This window comes from Salvelinus namaycush, chromosome 9 (assembly GCF_016432855.1).
Source record: "Salvelinus namaycush isolate Seneca chromosome 9, SaNama_1.0, whole genome shotgun sequence".
Classification (NCBI taxonomy): domain Eukaryota; kingdom Metazoa; phylum Chordata; class Actinopteri; order Salmoniformes; family Salmonidae; genus Salvelinus; species Salvelinus namaycush.
Genome location: NC_052315.1, coordinates 36,582,465 through 36,603,509, shown reverse-complemented (window position 1 = coordinate 36,603,509; position 21,045 = coordinate 36,582,465). Strand labels below are relative to the sequence as shown.

The 21,045-nt window shown below is 43.4% G+C and overlaps 1 protein-coding gene across 1 annotated transcript in view; it reads left to right on the top strand.

The window, feature by feature from the left end:
* The window catches only part of LOC120053487 (CD44 antigen-like), a 41,417-nt gene that overhangs the window by 6,139 nt on the left and 14,233 nt on the right, over window positions 1-21,045 (top strand). The window contains exons 2-4 of the mRNA XM_039000613.1: window positions 12,202-12,373; window positions 14,543-14,682; window positions 18,800-18,898. Of these exons, the coding sequence (XP_038856541.1) occupies window positions 12,202-12,373; window positions 14,543-14,682; window positions 18,800-18,898 (411 nt within the window). The remainder of the gene's footprint in view (window positions 1-12,201; window positions 12,374-14,542; window positions 14,683-18,799; window positions 18,899-21,045) is intronic.

Sequence of the window (21,045 nt, the reverse complement as noted above, 5' to 3'; positions counted from 1 at the left end):
CCTACACTGAACATTAAACCATCTATTCTACTAAACCCCCTAAACCAAACAACACCCTAGACAATACAAAAAACACATACTTCACCATGTCACACCCTGACCTAACTAAAATAATAATGAAAACAAAGATAACTAAGGCCAGGGTGTGACATTGAGACATCAAAACAGACAGCTGTAAAATAATGAAGACAGCTAGGTTTCCATCCAATTGACGATAGATTTTCAGGCAAATATTTTTTTTATCCTAATAAAAACTAAATGCAAATCTTGCCAGCATGTTTCCATAAAAATAACTTTTGCTGTTAAATTCCCATTTACCGAATAAAACATACAAGTAATATTGGTTTCCATCGCATTTTTAACTCTTCTGATCATTTTGTCACAAATATTTTGCGTGTTATATATTTTGAAATTGCCCACTCCGTTATTGGCACGGGTGCTCTAGCCAACAGCTCGCAGATACAGTTTGGGTAGGCTAACTACACGATGAGATTATTATGGACAAAAGAGCAATATTATTTTCATTTGTGAAAAGGCAGCTAAGCTGTAATGGGAAAGCTAGGAGTCGAGAAGCAAGTAAAGGGAGTGAATTTAATAATAAATGAAACAAGGAACAAAACAAGAAACACGAGTAGCGTACAGACATATAACACAGGAACAGAATCAACAACACCTGGGAAAAGAACCAACGCGTGACAGATATAGGGGAGGTAATCAGGACGGTGATGGAGTCCAGGTGAGTCTCATGAGGCACAGGTGCACGTAACGATGGTGGCAGGTGTGCGTAATAATAAGTAAACTGGTGACAACGAGCGCCAGAGAGGGGGAGCGGGAGTAGATATGACAGTACCCCCTCCCTGACACACGGATCAAGCCACAGCTGAAGGTCGCAGGAACCTGTCGAGCCAGCTGAGGCGCGGGAACCTGTCGAGCCAGCTGAGGCGGGGGAACCTGTCGAGCCAGCTGAGGCGGGGGAACCTGTCGAGCCAGCTGAGGCGGGGGAACCTGTCGAGCCAGCTGAGGCGGGGGAACCTGTCGAGCCAGCTGAGGCGGGGGAACCTGTCGAACCAGATGAGGCGCGGGAGACTGACAAGCCGGCTGAGACCTGAGAGCCTAACGAGCCGGATGAGGCCTGGGAGCCTGACGAGCCGGCTGAGGCCTGGGAGCCTGATGAGCCAACCGAGGCTTGAGAACCTGTTTAGTGAGCTGAGGCATGGAAGCCTGACGAGCTAGCTGAGGCATCCCCAGTAGCTTCAACCAATGGAAGCCTGACGAGCCAATCGAGGCTTGAGAACCTATCGAAACAGCTGAGGCATGGAAGCCTGACGAGCTAGCTGAGGCATCCCCGGTTGCTTCAGCAGCCTTCCTTGGACCCGACGTCACCAGTAAAAATAAATCCCTGTTGCTTCCCTTTGGTGAGGCGTTATTCTGTAACGGGTACACTAGGAGTCGGGAAGCAAGCACAGGGAGTGAATTTAATAATAAATTAAACATGGTACAAAACAAGAACCACAAGTAGCGTACTGACATATAACACAGGAATAGAATCAATAACACCTGGGAAAAGAACCAAAGAGTGACAGATATAGGGGAGGTAATCAGGAAGGTGATGGAGTCCAGGTGAGTCTCATGAGGCACAGGTGCACGTAACGATGGTGGCAGGTGTACGTAATAATGAGTAAACTGGCAACAATTAGCGCCAGAGAGGGGGAGAGGTAGTAGACGTGACATAAGCATCAAGCTCATCACCATGCATTTTCACCAATACTTTCTCCTAATAAACTGCATGCTTTCCCGAGTCATAGTGGGAGGACCACAAAACAAATAAACGCGTTAATAATAAGTTTACTTAAATAAGTTTACTTCGATATGAAGGCTATTATATCAACATTTGTTTATAAAGGTGTTTCCACCACCATTTCTCACATAATTAATTTTACAGACACAAAAATATCCCACCTTATCTAGCGTATTTTGTAAAGTTTACCAGAAATGTACGGTTTCCATCAGGCCTGTAGTAAAAAAAATATATATTCTACATGTACTTTGGTTGCATACAAAGGTTGGATGGAAACCTGGTTACTGAGACGATTTTTCTCTGGTATAGTAATTTGTCAGTAATTTAACAACATCAATTCAGCTGATGTTTTATTTTTCTGTGTTATCTTGAGTTCATGGACAAATTCTGTGACATTAGTGCTAGTACGAACTCGGACCCAGGTGAGAGAACCACAGCAGGCAGAGGTAATGGTAAATCCAGAATATTTACTTAAGGTCTTCAAAGCAAAACAACAAAGCAAGGGCAAACGAGAACACTGAACAAAACATGAGACCTGAGCAACTGGCCCTGTCCACAGAGGATCCTAAATAGCCATCCAGCAGGTGATCCCAATAAGCCCAATCAGGGTCACCTGGATACTAGATGTAACCCAAGGGTGTTCTCCAGTGACAACCTCAGGTAGTACCCTCAAGGGAGAAAACCTGACCTGTGACAAATTCAGGCCTACATTTCAAAACCAACTATTAAAGTGGCCAAGGCTGCAATCCAAACAAGTTATTTCAACCCCCTCAGCCCTCGTGCTAGCCACTTTCCCCAGGGAATCCCTGTCGAAACCGGATGCAGTTTGATTGTCATCTTAAGTGGAGGTCCAATTCACAAACGTTGCCCCCTCGGCCCTCGATTTAGCTCGAGGGAACGAGTGAAGAATTTTGATCACTTCTGGGGTAGATACAGTATGAGCCACAATTCAATGCAAACTGTAGTCACTTGTCAAACTCCGGTCACTGCGAAGTGTCACATTTTATCAACAGGTCTGTATTTTGGGCATGTCAGACAAAATTATCATGATAGCCTGCTATAAAATATATATACAATACCGTTCAAAAGTTTGGGGTCACTTAGACATTTCCTTGTTTTTGAAAGAAAAACACATTTTTTTGAACATTAAAATAACATCAAATTGATCAGAAATACAGTGGAGACATTGTTAATGTTGGAAATGATTATTGTAGCTGGAAACTGCACATTTCTTATGGAATATCTACATAGTTATCAGCAACCATCATTCCTGTGTTCCAATGGCACGTTGTGTTAGCTAATCCAAGTTTATCATTTTAAAAGGCTAATTTATGATTAGAAAACCCTTTTGCAATTATGCTAGCACTGATGATCTTCTTGGCCTTCCTGCGGCAACGGGTGTTGTAGGTGTCTTGGAAGGCAGGCAGTGTGCACCCAATGGTGTGTTCGGCTGAGTGTACCACCCTCTTTAGCGCCTTGCGGTCCGCGGCGGTGGTGTAGCCGTAACAGGGTGTGATGCAGCCCGACAGTATGCTGTCGATGGTGCTCCTGTAGAACACTGTGAGGGCTCTCGGGGACAGACCACATTTCTTCAGCATCCTGAGTTTGAAGAGTCACTGTCATGCCTTCTTCACCATGGTGTCCGTGTGATTTCACAATTTCAGCTCCTCAGAGATGTGCAAGCCAAGAAACTTTTTGACCTTCTCCACAGCGGCCCAGTTGATAAGGATGGAATGCTCGACCTGCTTCCTCTTGAAGTTCACAATCAGCTCCTTTGTTTTGCTGAAGTTCCGTTTTTTTACCTGACACCATGCCATCAGACTGCCTACCTCCTCCCTGTAGGTCATCTCATCATTGCTGGCATTTAGGCCTACTACTGTCATCAGCAAACTTGATGATAGAGTTGGAACTGTGTGAGGCCACACAGTCGTGGGTATACTGGGAGTAAAGGAGGGGACTGAGGATGCACCCTTGTGGTGCCCCTGTGTTGAGAATCAGTGTCGAGGAATTAATGTTGCTTATCTTCACCACTTGGGAGGGGGCCCGTCAGGAAGTCCAGGACCAAGTTGCATAAGGAGCAGTTCAGTCCCAGGGCTGTGAGCTTTATGGTGAGCTTAGAGGGCACTGTGGTATTGAAGGCCAAGCTGTAGTTGATGAAGAGCATTCTCACATATGTATTCCTTTTGTCCAGGTGGGTGAGGGAAGTGTGCAGTGCAATAGAGATTGCGTCGTCTGTGGATCTGTCAGGGCGGTAGGTGAATTGTAGCGCCAAACCCATGAGAAGAGAAAGAGATGGAGAGAGGCAGGTTCGGACAGAGATAGATGTAGACAGGTATTGAAGCGGGTGGCTTAGCACTAGGGGGACCCATTGCTTTCGTGGTCCATCGTCATGGCCTGTTGCTCTGCCAGTGCCCAACACTCTGGAGACACAACACAATTCTCACTTTCGCAACTGATGTTTGTGCCTGTCGCCATGGTAATCCTATATCAACAAGTACCATGGAGATAGAATATCTGGGGTGAGATATCCTGTGTGCACATGATGTTAATGCTTTTGCAGTCTGTAGACTAAAAGGCCTGACACTCTAAGAATATTGATGTTACAGTATGTGGAGGGAGAACAAACTTTAAACTGAATAACTCAATGTCCATTGATGATCAAAGGTGTGTATAGCCAAACCCATGAGAAGAGTGATAGATGGAGGGAGAGAGAGATAGGTTCAGACAGAGATAGATGAAGACAGGCATTGAAGCGAGCGGCTCAGCCCTACGGACCTCGCTCTTGACATCCCTCTTGTCCCTACACACTTATCCTCTTGGTCTGTTATTCTGCCAGTGCCCAACACCCTGGAGACAAAAGACAAAACACAATGCTCGCTTGAACCACATCTTTCGCAACTGATGTTTGTCTCTGTCGCCATGGTAATCATGTATCAGCAAGCACCATAGGATAGGATATCTGGGGTGAGATTTCCAATGTGAGTGTGTGTGCGTGTTCATGATGTTCATGCGTTTGCAGTCTATAGACATATTGATGTAATATTTCTATACATTTTATCCTGACTATCTTTACAAACTTCCTCAGAAGGTGAATATATGTACTATTCCCAAGTACTCTGAAGGCCCTTTTCTGGAGGTGAAATCACAACCGCACTGTGAAATAACTCTTGCACTTGACTTCTTTCTGAGCACTGACTTTGCTGATTGAAGAAAATGTATAAGAGCGTGTGCTAAATGATGAAAATATAAATGTAAAAAAAGCCTCCGTTCAAAAGTTTGGGGCCACTTAGAAAATATCCTTGTTTTTGAAAGAAAAACACGTTTTTTTGTCCATTAAAATAACATCAAATTGATCAGAAATAGAGTGTAGACATTGTTAATGTTGTAAATGACTCTTGTAGCTGGAAACGGCTGATTTTGTATGGAATATCTACATAGGCGTACATAGGCCCATTATCAGCAACCATCACTCCTGTGTTCCGATGGCACGTTGTGTTAGCTAATCAAAGATTATAATTTTAAAAGACTAATTGATCATTAGAAAACCCTTTTGCAATTATGTTAGCACAGCTGAAAACTGTTGTCCTGATTAAAGAAGCAATTAAGCTGGCCTTCTTTAGAGTAGTTGAGTATCTGGAACATCAACATTTGTGGGTTCGATTACAGGCTCAAAATGGCCAGAAACAAAGAACTTTCTTCTGAAACTCGTCAGTCTATTCTTGTTCTGAGAAATGAAGGCTATTCCATGCGAGAAATTGCCAAGAAACTGAAGATCTCGTACAACGCTGTGTAGTACTTCCTTCACAGAACAGGGCAAACTGGCCCTAACCAGAATAGAAAGAGGAGTGGGAGGCCCCGGTGCACAACTGAGCAAGAGGACAAGTACATTAGAGTGTCTAGTTTGAGAAACAGACGCTTCACAGGTCCTCAACTGGCAGCTTCATTAAATAGTACCTGCAAAACACCAGTCTCAATGTCAACTGTGAAGAGGCGACTCCGGGATGTTAGCCTTCTAGGCAGAGTTCCTCTGTCCAGTGTCTGTGTTCTTTTGCCCATCTTCAGCTTTTCTTTTTATTGGCCAGTCTGAGATATGGGTTTTCCTTTGCAACTCTGCCTAGAAGGCCAGCATCCCGGAGTCGCCTCTTCACTGTTGACATTGAGACTGGTGTTTTGCGGGTACTATTTAATGAAGCTGCCAGTTGAGTACTTGTGAGGCGTGTGAAACTAAGCACCTGACCTGACAAGAGCAAAGGGTCACCACAGAGACAAGGTAGAGACATGGCAATTCACACTCGGCTGCCCCAATACTGTAGTTTCCATTTCTCATTTCGGTATGTCACAAGACTGTATGATTGTGTCACAGAATAGATTCTCACCCAGATGCAAATGTGCTGTTCACCATTTTAGGAACTGACTGTGGAAAAGTGATCGGAAGCCTCCCTTAGTGTGAAATATGATAATGATTATGTTTGTTGCTGTGTGTGTGTTGCTATGTGTGTGTTTCTGTGTGTGTGCTTCTGTGTTTGTGTGTGGGCGTGCCACATCCTGTTAATTTGCAGTTCAACCCGTTCATTTCTGCCAGACGATAGTTCCGTAGAACTCTCCCTTTTATCCAATGAGATAGTGTTGTTGTACTATAAAATGAGGGGCACATCAGAGAAATGTTAGCCATATTGTATTTAAACAATTGGTTACATAATCTCATCTAGTTAACCTCTTGACGCACGGATCCCTTTAGCGGGATCATTTTCGTAAACAACCGCTGAATTGCAGAGCGCCACATTAAAAAAAAATACTACAAATATTTATAATCATGAAATCACAAGTGAAATATACCAAAACACAGCTTATATACCAAATATAAATATACCAAAACACAGCTTAGCTTGTTGTTAAGGGTGTTGTTGTAATTGCAGTTTTTAATAAGTAGTGTTTAGGAAAGTTTTAACTCTATGTTTCTCTGAGGTACAGGCCAAAGAACAGGGCATGTTTGCAGAAGGAGTGAAGTCATGTTTAAATCCTTGACCTTTTATACTCATGGAAATTGGCCTATGTGGATCGGGCTAAATTGAAATGTTTCTTAAAGAAGAATATTAAAAGTATACGCATAAGCATCGTAGAAATTTAAAGGGAACATTTTGGAGATTATGGAAAAATTATTACACCAAAGTTGAGGGCACAACAGTTCACCTGACACCAGACTGAATCCAAACATTACACTGTTTGTCACATTTGTTGTTAATGAAATCTGAAAATACTCTGGATACATTCAGTAACATGATACAAATAGTACTGGAAAATCTGGGATAGATGCAAGTTGCAACAAAAACGGCCCATTTTAAATCGCAATCTGGGTCAGGTGGGCATCATTTGAAAGCTTGTTCTATTACCAACATGACTACCTAAGTTATAAAATATGATCTTACAATGTCAGGCTTTCACAAGGCAATTCCGAGAAACAGTTTGTCATTTTGGTGCGCATACCCACTGTGCACACACTGGTTGAATCAAAGTTGTTTCCACGTCATTTCAATTAAATTATGTTGAACCAACATGAAATAGACCTTGAACTGACGTCTGTGCCCAGTGGGTATATTCAAATGCATGATATATTTTGGTGAGTGTTCTGTGGCAAATTTTTGTCACAATAGACAAACATAGGTTCAGAACAACCCAGGGTATGACGCAACGTCATCTTGTAACCCTATCAGACCCGAGGCCCCAGCAAAAATTGGCTTTTCATTCATACATTCTTTCTTTTACCTGTATATCCAGTGCTTATATTTAGCCTCACATTGAAGTGTTTCACCATTTTCTTTTCAGGACAACCTGAGTTACAAGTATAAAACAACACAATTTGACATAAACAGTTGCATTCATGAGTTATATTGACAAATGTCAAAATAGAATTGTCAGCCAAGGCAAAAACCTGATAAAAAAGGAATTTATATGAATGCTGTAAGTACAGAAAATGTTGCTTAGTGGAAAATTAATATCCAACTAGTGTTAATTGTTTGCAGTTTGTGACAGCAACTATGTAAACTATTATAGACACGATGTCCTGGGATTTCCTGTGATTTTCTATGCAGAAGAACCACTCACCTTCTAACGACTCTAGTGTAGCTTGTGAACGTCATTGAGCAAAAAACGTTACACGTGCGTGTCCGTTAGAGTCTCAGCTTTTCAATAGTTTGTAGTTCAAACCATTCTGACTCTACGACATTTTCGTAAAAAAGACCCAGCTCATGGCCTCTTTGGGATCCTCCATTGTCTCACAAACACCGATCTAGGTCAGCCTGTCACGTTCCTGACCTTGTTTTCCTTTTGTATAGTTGTGTTTAGTGGGTCAGGACGTGAGCTGGGTGGGCAGTCTGTGTTGTTTGTTCTATGTTTAGTGTCAGTGTTAATTTACCTTGTATGGCTCTCAATCAGAGGCAGGTGGTTTACGTTTTCCTCTGATTGAGAACCATATATAGGTAGGTTGTTTCACATTGTTTGTTGTGGGTGGTTGTCTTCCGTGTCTGTGTATGTTGCACCACACGGGACTGTTTTGTTTTGTCGTTCGTGTATGTAGTCTGTTCCTGTTCGTGCGTTCTTCGTATTTTGTAAGTTCTCAAGTCCAGGTCTGTCTACATCGTTTATTTGTTTTGTAGTTTGTTGAAGTGTTTTCGTGTTTCGTCTTGACTTTAATAAACTTCATTATGTCATATAACAACGCTGCGCTTTGGTCCAATCCCTACTCCTCCTCTTCGTCCGACACAGCCCCTGTTAATCACACAGACCAATTGTACAACCCAGAAGTCTGTAGCTCAAACACACAATGTTTAAACAGGGTTAGAAGTCCTAAGTCACACTGGCGAGACAGTGGGACTAATATAACTTATGACATCAAAGCAGTATGACATTGTTTGGCCTGCTTGTATGACATTAAAGCGATATTTATAATAATCCTCAACGTCTCATCTTTCAAAACACATTGAGTCCTCTTAATTTACAGCATTTCCCTCACTCAGACAACAAACAAAATTCTACATTTGCCCAATTAGTGGGTTCTTTGACAAGGTACTGAGTAAAGAGTCTGAATACTTATGTAAATGTCATATTTACGTTTTTCATTTTTAACAAATTAGCAAACATTTCTGAAAACCTGTTTCTACTTTGTCATTATGGGGTATTGTGTGCAGATTTATGAGGGGGAAAAAACAGTTTAATACATTTTAGAAGAAGGCTGTAACCCGAACAAAAAGTGGAAAAAGTCAAGGGGTTTAAATACATTCCGAAGGCACTGTATACTATAGTAATCACTGTAGTGTTTTTGTTTTTTACATTACCGTAGTATTCACTGAAGTGTTTTTGCTGTCTGTATAATACCTAAGTAATAATGCCCAAGGGGGTGTGGTAAATGGCAAATACACTCTGCCATGGCTAAGGGCTGTTCGTAAGCATGACACAAGGTGAATAGCCATATACCACAAACCCCCGAGGTGCCTTATTGCTATTATAAACCAACGTAATTAGAAGAGTAAAAATGAATTGTTTGTCATAACCGTGGTATACGGTCTGATATACCACGGCTGTCAGCCAATCACGGACAAACTGAAATGGTCCACCCATACAGACAGCGTGGTGAAGAAGGCGCAACAGCTCCTCTTCAACCTCAGAAGGCTGAAGAAATTTGGCTTGTCACCAAAAACACTCACAAACTTTTACAGATGCACAATCGAGAGCATCCTGTCGGGCTGTATTACTGCCTGATACGGCAACTGCTCCGCCCACAACCGTAAGGCTCTCCAGACGGTAGTGAGGTCTGCACAACGCATCACCGGTGGCAAACTACCTGCCCTCCAGGACACCTACACCACCCGATGTCACGGAAAGGCCAAAAAGATCATCAAGGACAACAACCACCCGAGCCACTGCCTGCTCACCCCGCTATCATCCAGAAGGCGAGGTCAGTACAGGTACATTAAAGCTGGGACCGAGACTGAAAAACAGCTTCTATCTCAAGGCCATCAGACTGTTAAACAGACATCACTAACATTGAGTGGCTGCTGCCAACAAACTGACTCAAATCTCTAGCCACTTTAACAATAAAAAAATGGATGTAATAAATGTACCACTAGTCATTTTAAACAATGCCACTTTATATAGTGTTTACATACCCTACATTACTCATCTCATATGTATATACTGTACTCTATACCATACTGCATCCTGCCTATGCCGGTCGGCCATCCCTCACCAATATGTACAAATTCTTATTAATTCCTTTACACTTGTGTGTATAAGGTAGTTGTTGTGAAATTGTTAGATTACTTGTTAGATATTACTGCATGGTCGGAACTAGAAGCACAAGCATTTCACTAAACTCGCATTAACATCTGCTAACCATGTGTATGTGACCAATAAAATTTGATTTGATTTGATTTAAACAGCATTCAGGGCTTGATACCTCAGTTTATAGTACACTCTAATCTCATCATTAAGCTGGAGGCCCTGGGTTTCAACCCCGCCCTGTTCGATTGGGTCCTGGATTTCCTGACGGGCCACCCCCAGGTGGTGAAGGTAGGGAACAACATCTCCACTTCGCTGATCTTCAACACTGGGGCCCCACAAGGGTGCGTGTTCAGCCCCCTCCTGTACTCCCTGTTCACCCCTGACTGTGTGGCCATGCACGCCTCCAACTCGATCATCAAGAAAATAACCTCATACTCAATGTCATCAAAACAAAGGAGATGATCGTGGACTTCAGGAAACAGCAGAGGGAGCACCCCCCCTATCCACATCAATGGGACAGCAGTGGAGAAGGTGGAAAGTTTTAAGTTCCTCTGCGTACATATCACGGAAAAACTGAAATGGTCCACCCACACAGACAGTGTGGTGAAGAAGGCACAGAAGGGACAGCGCCTCTCAAACTCAGGAGGATGAAGAAATGTGACTTGTCACCTAAAACCCTCACAAACTTTTACAGATGCGCAACTGGTGACCTCGAGGCCGGAGAGGGAGCACACATGACACATAGGTTAATGTGATTAGCATGAGGTTGTAAGTAAGAAAAACATTTCCCATGACATAGACATAGCTGATATGGGCAGAAAGCTTAAATTATTGTTAATCTAACTGCACTGTCCAATTGACAGTAGCTATTACAGTGAAAGGATATCGTACTATTGTTTGAGGAGAGTGCACAATTATGAACTTGAAAATGTATTATTAAACCAATTAGGCACATTTGGGCAGTCTTGATACAACATTTTGAACAGAAATGCAATGATTCATTGGATCAGTCTAAAACTTTGCACATACACTGCTGCAGTCTAGTGGCCAAAATCAAAATTGCGCCTGGGCTAGAATAATACATTATGGCCTTTCTCTTGTATTTCAAAGATGATGGTACAAAAAAACAAGAAAAAAACGCATGCTTTTTTCTTTGTATTATCTTTTACCAGATCTAATGTGTTATATTCTCCGACATTAATTTCACAATTCCACAAACTTCAAAGTGTTTCCTTTTAAATTATATCAAGAATATGCATATCCTTGCTTCAGGTCATGAGATACAGGCAGTTAGATTTGGGTGTCATTTTAGATGAAAATTTAAAAAGGGTCAGATCCTTAAGAGGTTTTAAATCCTACTGGGCACAGACGTCATTCAAAGTCTATTCCACGTTGGTTCAACATAATTTAATTGAAATGATGTGGAAACAACATTGATTCAACCAGTGTATTGTGTGTATTGTTGTGAAATGATTAGATATTACTTGTTAGATATTTCTGCACTTTTGGAGCTAGAAACACAAGCATTTTGCTACACCCGCAATAACATCTGCAAATACGTGTATGTGACCAATACAATTTGATTTGATTTGTGTGCCCTGTGGTGTGTTTCTCATGTCTGTTATACATTTGCTAACCCAAAATTGTGATAAAAATTATAACTTTATTGCAAATACCACTGGGAAATGAATTTGTTTCACCCATCTGTTTTATTTGTCACCAGTTGATCTTGTGTCTAGTACGTTGTGTGAAACTGACCACCTGACCTGCCAAGAGCAAAGGGAAAATTGTGATGGAAACTTGATTGTGAATACCAAATTTATTGCAAATGCCAGTGGGAAATGAATTTGTTTGACCCATCTGTTTTGTTTGTCACCAGTTGGGCTTGTGCCTAGTTAGGTGTGTGTAACTGACCACCTAACCTGACAAGAGCAATGCCTCGTTATTTTTGGACATATTGAAAAGTAACCTTTCTTCCACCATGTGTTCTTTCAGTCTTTTGATGATGTCGAAATATGATAGTTTTCAAATTCATAGTAACAAAATGACCGCCATGCAGTCACAGTGTCTCACTGGCAAATTTCCTCAAAACTAACCTCTCTCTCACCTTCTCCTCCTTCCCTCAGCTACAGTGAAATCACGTAGCTGCAGCCATGCCGGAGTGTTCCACGTGGAAGGAGAAACTCGCTACTCATTGACCTTGGACCTGGCCAAGAAGCTGTGTGAGAGCCTGGGTATCACCATTGCCAGCAGGGAACAGGTCATCGAGGCCCATGCCCAAGGCCTAGAGACCTGCAGGTGAGGTCACACACCTGTCTTCATGATAACAGAGCCTCTGCTTAGGAACCGCAGGACATGCCTTATCAAAGAGTAAACAACAGCTGATTCAAAGGAAAGAGATCAGCAAGATGTTTCCCTGAGACTAGTGGTCCTGTTCCAATATTCACACTAGCATACCACTTAGAATCAAGCTACGTATGTATTGGACATGTGTTTGTGGTATACTAGTATGGCCATTGAAAAATACTTGTGAATCCCTTCTGTAAGTGTTTAAAAAAAATGTGGTAGGCTTATCACTCATTGAATGACGTTCTCTAAATCAAAAACACCCCTGCTGAAAAAGAAGCATAGACCAGCATATGATGGTAACTAGTGCTGGTTTTGCTGGTAATCAGCCTTCGTTGTGATTTTTTAAAAACATTTCGGCCATACTTAGCAGCTAAAAGCTGAATTGCAGTACACGGCACATACAAGTATCTCGAAACACTTTAAAAACAAAACAAACATTAAAAAAATATGAATGATGTGAGTATGCAGAAGGTCTGGACTACTAAGTTCTCAGTACGTTACTTCACGCCTCCAACAGATGGAGAGACAGTCAATAGCACAAGGTTTGAGCAGAGGGAGGTGCAGGTGGTCAACAGGAGGAGCTGAGCAGTTAGATCAGGTCGTCCAGGGGCATGCAGGTAGCTCAAAGAGTCTCCCCGTCTGTCTTCTCTGTAGTGGTAGGACACTTGTAGAATGAGATGCAGTTTGTATTTTAGCTCCACATGCAGGATTCAGTCCACACATAAATTCGGAGAAATACTCTTGAGTAATGAATTCCTCACTGCCAACTTGTCATGGCACTGTAGTCCCACTCTTGGATCGAGACCGTAGAAACATCCCAATGTAGGCCAATGTACTGAAATCAAAACAGCTTGTAACTAGCATTATTTACTTGCCAACTTTCAAAAGCTGGTTTGCAATTAAATCTTGGGAAGGATGTTTTGTTTGTTTATCCAGACTAAATCTATACACATGTGGCTATTCAAAAACAAAAAGAAAGTAAAATGATTAATTTAAAAAAGCGTAAATATTTCCATATTTAGAAAATATACATGGGCTCTCTGCCTAGGCTGCCAATAGAGTGCCATGGCAACTGTACAACTTATGCTGGTGAAGTTGATATGCTGATGACCAGTACTAGCTGGTCACCAGAAAAACCAGCACCAAAGTGCCTAATTATTTAAGACAATATAATACATATCAAAAGGCCTGCAAGTCACATTATGCTGGCTTACAAAGTGATGCTTCATTCCTATTAGTATCCAGACAGAGTGGGGATATCCAACAATTGAAACTGTTCAGTATGGGTTAGGATGATGAATAATTGAGACTACCTAAACATCTAAACTGGACAACCATTTCAGTAACGGTGCATTCAATCCAACTAACAGATTGGATTCGTTTAGAAACATTTATGTAATTTTTCTTTGTGTAGCATAAAACTAATGAATCAATCAATGTACATGCAAAAACACAGATATTGAATAAAAACAATAAAAAAATCTAACTGCAATAGAGGATTCTGGGAAATATGATAATGATGGGCGTGGTTTTACCAGCTAGACCATGCTGGTCAGACCAGCTTGACCAACTAGACCATGCTTGACCAGCATGGACAAGCTTGGTCACCAGCATACCAGCATCACCAGCATACCAGCATGAGCTGGTCACCAGCATCAACAGCTTGACTAGGTAGTCATACAGCCTTACCAGCTAGATCATGCTAGTCAGACCAGCACTGACCAGCATAGACCAACATGGACCTTTCGGTTTCGGGGGGTTTTGCAGGGAAAACGGTAATGGTCAATAAATTGTATGATTACGGAGCCTTGTATGGTGTTCCTTATCTCAACTTAAACACTGCTAGCAGTATTGATTTATTGTGTCAATATAAATGATTGTTTAACTTAATTGACATTTAATCTCCTATTTAGATCAAGTACAAGGACACACCGAAAATAAAAAGTATTGTGTTATCTTGCTTCACCTCTACTTTAACTACATACTTTTTTGCCTATATTTGACATATTTCTTAAGTATTGCTGATAATTTTGTGGTGTAAGCTACAAACATTCTAAAGCTAATGGCTAACATACTATAGCAATTGGATCTTAAATTCTATTTGCCATTTGATTCTAGATATGGTTGGATCAGCAACGGAAACACCACCATCCTCAGACAAAAGGCTCGTGTTAACTGTGAAAACAACACGACTGGGGTCTTCTTCCATCATGTCTCTCCGGAACAACCCTTTGATGCCTTCTGTTTCAATGCATCAGGTGAGTTTTTATTTTTTCATAGTTCATATTGACCAGGATCTGGCTTCCCAAAAGTATGTTAATGCTAAGATAATTGTTAGAGCCTTTGTAGGAGCATCGTTAATTTTTAGAGCTGTTTCTCCAAACTATTGTAACTTAAGTTGAACTTGAAAACACTCATTAATTACCAACTGCCTCAGACCACTTATAGAACAGTGCGTTAATAGATGCTTTTTTGCCCTTCGTTTTATTGTCGTATAAAGCTGGTCTTCTTTTTAAACAATCTTTATTAAGAGTTGTCATTATATTGCGAGGATCTGCAGTTTTATCAGAATTTTTGTTCTGTTTTGTCCTCCGTTATTTGAGTGATTTATACACAGAAGATCTCCGCGAAACATAGAGACAATGATATGACTGCAATCAAAAAATATACATACATTATAGGATACATAGCACATTGTCACGATCGTCAAAGGGACTGAGAGAGGACCAAGGCGCAGCGCGTGGAAAGTACATCTTCTCTTTATTAGAAGAAGGAAAAAACCGAAACAAAAACAACAAACAGACGAACGTGAAGCTAAGCAAGAACTAAGTGCATACATGCAACATAGAACATCGACATAGACAATTCCCCACAAACAGCTAAAGCCTATGGTTGCCTTAAATATGGCTCCCAATCAGAGACAACAATAACCAGCTGTCTCTAATTGAGACCCAATTCAGGCAACCATAGACTTTCCTAGATACCTACACTCAACCATAGACACAGCTAGACTTCTATACTAAACATGAACCCAACTACTCTAATAAACCCCCTAAACTTTACCACCACCCTAGACACTACAAAAAACACATACATTCCCCATGTCACACCCTGACCTAACTAAAATAATAAAGAAAACAAAGAATACTAAGGCCAGGGCGTGACATAACCCCCCCCTTAAGGTGCGAACTCCGGGCGCACCAGCACACAGTCTAGGGGAGGGTCTGGGTGGGCGTTCGTCCACGGCGGCGGCTCCGGCACTGGTCGTGGTCCCCACCCCACCACAGTCACTACCCGCCTCCGTAGCCTCCTCCAAATGGCCACCCTCCACATTAACCCCACTGGTTTAAGGGGCAGCACCGGACTAAGGGGCAGCACCGGACTAAGGGGCAGCACCGGACTAAGGGGCAGCACCGGACTAAGGGGCAGCACCGGACTAAGGGGCAGCACCGGACTAAGGGGCAGCACCGGACTAAGGGGCAGCACTGGACTAAGGGGCAGCACCGGGATAAGGGGCAGCACCGGGATAAGGGGCAGCACCGGGATAAGGGGCAGCACCAGGATAAGGGGCAGCACCAGGATAAGGGGCAGCACCAGGATAAGGGGCAGCTCCGGACTGAGGGACGGCAGCTCCGGACTGAGGGACGGATCCTGGCTGGATGACGGCTCTGGCGGATCCTGGCTGGACGGCTCTGGCGGATCCTGGCTGGACGGCTCATGGTTGGCTGACGGATCTGGCTGCTCATGGCTGGCTGACGGATCTGGCTGCTCATGGCTGGCTGACGGATCTGGCTGCTCATGGCTGGCTGACGGATCTGGCTGCTCATGGCTGGCTGACGGATCTGGCTGCTCATGGCTGGCTGACGGATCTGGCTGCTCATGGCTGGCTGACGGATCTGGCAGATCCTGTCTGGTTGGCGGATCTGGCAGATCCTGTCTGGTTGGCGGCTCTGGCAGATCCTGTCTGGTTGGCGGCTCTGGCAGATCCTGTCTGGTTGGCGGCTCTGGCAGATCCTGTCTGGTTGGCGGCTCTGGCAGATCCTGTCTGGTTGGCGGCTCTGGCAGATCCTGTCTGGTTGGCGGCTCTGGCAGATCCTGACTGACGAATGGCTCTAGCGGCTCCTGACTGATGAACGGCTCTGACGGCTCGGGACAGACGGACGGCTCTGACGGCTCGGGGCAGACGGATGGCTCAGATGGTGCTGGGTAGACGGATGGCTCAGATGGCGCTGGGTAGACGGATGGCTCAGATGGCGCTGGGCAGACGGGTGGCTCAGATGGCGCTTGGCAGACGGGCAGTTCAGGCCCCGCTGTGCAGACGGCAGACTCTGGCCGGCTGAGGCGCACTGTAGGCCTGGTGCGTGGTGCCGGAACTGGTGTTACCGGGCTGGGGACACGCACCTTCAGGCTAGTGCGGGGAGAAGGAACAGGGCATACTGGACCCTGGAGACGCACATTAGGCCTAGTGCGTGGTGCCGGAACTGGTGGTACCGGGCTGGGGACACGCATCTCAGGGCTAGTGCGGGGAGCAACAACAGGACGCACAGGACTCTGGGGACACACAGGAGGCTTGGTGCGTGGTGTAGGCACCGGTGGCAAAGGGCTGGAGACACGCACCATAGGGCTAGTGCGTGGAGGAGGCACTGGTGGTACTGGGTCGGGGCGGGGAGGTGGCGCCGGAAATACCGGACCGTGCATGCGTACTGGCTCCCTTGAGCACTGAGCCTGCCCAACCTTACCTGGTTGTATGCTCCCCGTCGCCCGACCAGTGCGGGGAGGTGGAATAACCCGCACCGGGCTATGTAGGCGAACCGGGGACACCATGCGTAAGGCTGGTGCCATGTACGCCGGCCCGAGGAGACGCACTGGTGACCAGATACGTTGGACCGGCTTCATGACATCCGGCTCAACGCTCAATCTAGCCCGGCCGATACGTGGAGCTGGAATGTACCGAACCGGGCTATGCACGTGTACAGGAGACACCATGCGCTCTACTGCGTAACACGGTGTCTGCCCGTACTCTCGCTCTCCACGGTAAGTACAGGGAGTAGGCGCAGGTCTCCTACCTGACTTCGCCACACTCCCTTTAAGGCCCCCCCCAAGAAATTTTTGGGTTGTACTCACGGGCTTCCAGCCTTGCTTCCGTGCTGCCTCCTCATATCGCCTCCTCTCGGCTTTAGCTGCCTCCAGCTCTTCACGAGGGAGGCGATATTCTCCCGGTTGTGCCCAAGGCCCCTTACCATCCAGTATCTCCTCCCATGTCCATGAATCCTGTGTAGGTGGATCCTGTTGCCGCTTGACACGCCGCTTGGTCGTAGATTGGTGGGGAATTCTGTCACGATCGTCAAAGGGACTGAGAGAGGACCAAGGCGCAGCGCGTGGAAAGTACATCTTCTCTTTATTAGAAGAAGGAAAAAACCGAAACAAAAACAACAAACAGACGAACGTGAAGCTAAGCAAGAACTAAGTGCATACATGCACCATAGAACATCGACATAGACAATTCCCCACAAACAGCTAAAGCCTATGGTTGCCTTAAATATGGCTCCCAATCAGAGACAACAATAACCAGCTGTCTCTAATTGAGACCCAATTCAGGCAACCATAGACTTTCCTAGATACCTACACTCAACCATAGACACAGCTAGACTTCTATACTAAACATGAACCCAACTACTCTAATAAACCCCCTAAACTTTACCACCACCCTAGACACTACAAAAAACACATACATTCCCCATGTCACACCCTGACCTAACTAAAATAATAAAGAAAACAAAGAATACTAAGGCCAGGGCGTGACACACATAGGCCTATATATTTAACTCATATTAAAATCTATTTCATGTTCAACCGAGTTCTATTTTGCTAATTGTAGGCTATTGTCTGTAATTTTTCAGTATATGTTTCATGATGTGTAAAAACAAATGTGCGCAATGATGTCCCAAATCTGTGATTTAGTGCATTATTAAAGGTAAGCATTAGAAAAAGCAGCAATATTAGCAGCCATATAAGTGATAATATTTCTCTAGGAGCTGATCCGTCGTCAGTAAGTAATTCCAATGTTATGGGAAGATTTGAATGGAGAAAGCTCATCCAAGATTAGCGCTGCCTTTCTCCCGATCCTACCAGTATCGACACATGCTCCAACAACGCACTTAGTGAAAGTTCTCCCTATGTGTTGATTTGAGAAATGCATGTGTCGTCCGGAAACTGGGCCTAGTTTTGGCACAATGATCCCTTAAAACACACATAAATCTTAATGACTCTTGCCATCCTCGCCATTCTTAGAACTTGGACTATAATATATGCTGAAGATAATTACACATTTGTGCTATGTTTCTCATCCCTGATCCCAACCTCTGTTTTTGACAGATTTGTCTGACAAGAACTGTGATGCGGCCATCAACCTTGATTCAACAGGACCAGAGAGTGTTCAGGTGACAGATGTAGACCTTGCTTCAGATGCTGCAGGTCAGTCCTGTCTTTTTCACCAGTCACGTCATCAACACCACAATCAATAGAATCATCAAAATCATAACCTTTTCCGTCACCTCTGTATTTCATACAGTATGCCATTCCGCGGTTACACTTTGATTTATTAGGATCCCCATTAGCCAATGCCAATAGCTACTGTCTTACTAGGGTCCGACACATAACGAAAATATATTCCAATTTAACATGTAGTGTGTGTGCGTGTATATCAGTTACACATACGGTACATACACACAACAAGTAGGTCACATGGGGGAGAGGCATTGTGCCATGAGCTGTTGCTTTACTTGTTTTTTGAAACCAGGTTTGCTGTTCACTTGCGCTATAGACAATGGAAGGGAGATTCTTATTTTTTATTTAACCTTAATTTAACTAGGCAAGTCAGTTAAGAACAAATTCTTATTTTCAATGACGGCCTAGGAACAGTGGGTTAACTGCCTTGTTCAGGGGCAGAACAACAGATTTTACCTTGTCAGCTCGGGGATTTTATCTAGCAACCTTTCGGTTACTGGCCCAATGCTCTAATGCACTAGGATACCTGCCGCCCCAGATTCATGCACTCATGGTTCTGTATAATACTGTATGTTTCCTTGAATGTGTTCTGGACCTGGGGACTTTGAATAGACCCCTGGTGGCATGGCTGGTGGGGTAAGTGTGTGTATCAGTGCTGTGTGTAAGTTGACAAACAATTTGGAATTTCCAACACAGTAATGTTTCTTATAAAAACAAGAAGTGACGCAGTCAGTCTTTCCTCAACTCTTAGCCAAGAGCACCTGGCATGCATAGTATTAATATTATCCCTCTGATTACAATGAAGAGTTTGACGTGTCGCTCTGTTCTGGGCCAGCTGCAACTTAACTAGGTCTTTCTTTGCAGCACTTGACCATATGACTGGACAATAATCAAGATAAGAAAAAACTAGAGCCTGCACGACTTGCTTTGTGGAGTGTGGTGTCAAAAAAGCACAGCATCTCTTTATTACAGACATACTTCTCCCCATCTTTACAACCATTGAATCTATATGTTTTGACCATGACAGTTTCCAATCTAAGGTAATACCAAATATTTTAGTCTGCTCAACTTGTTCAACAGCCACACCATCCATTTCCAGATTCAGCTGAGGTCTAGAACTTAGGGAATGATTTGTACCAAATATAATGCTCTTAGTTTTAGAGATTTTCAAGACCAGTTTATTATTGGCCACCCATTCCATAACCTCTCTGGGATATGTGGGACGCTAGCTTCCCAACTGGCCAACATCCAGTGAAAATGCAGAGCACCAAATTCAAATAAATTACTATAAAAATAAAATGTTCATGAAATCACACATGCAATACACCAAATTAAAGCTACACTTGTTGTGAATCCAGCCAACGTGTCAGATTTCAAAAAGGCTTTACGGCGAAAGCAAACGATGCTATTATCTGAGGACAGCACCCCAGCAAACAAACATATACAATCATATTTCAACCCTCCAGGCGCGACACAAAACGCAGAAATAAAGATATAATTCATGCCTTATCTTTGACGAGCTTCTTCTGTTGGCACTCCAATATGTCCCATAAACATCACAAATGGTCCTTTTGTTCGATTAATTCCGTCAATATATATCCAAAATGTCCATTTATTTGGCGCGTTTGATCCAGAAAAACACCGGTTCCAACTCGCGCAACATGACTACAAAAGTTACCTGTAAGCTTTGTCCAAACATTTCAAACTACTTCCTAATACAACTTTAGGTATTTTTTTACGTAAATAATTGATCTAATTTAAGACGGGATATACTGTGTTCAATACCGGAGGAAAACAATGTGTAGCGAGCCTCTGTGTAACGCGCCTCTAACAAAGATTACACTTCCCTCTAGTCTCGTTCTGAACAGTGCTACTTCTTCATTTCTCAAAGGAAAAACCTCAACCAATTTCTAAAGACTGTTGATATCCAGTGGAAGCGATAGGAACTGCAAGAAAGTCGATTGGAAATCTGGATTCCCAATGAAAACACATTGAAAAGAGAGTGACCTCAAAAATAAAAAATATCTGAATGGTTTGTCCTCTGGGTTTTGCCTGCCAAATAAGTTCTGTTATACTCACAGACATGATTCAAACGGTTTTAGAAACTTCAGAGT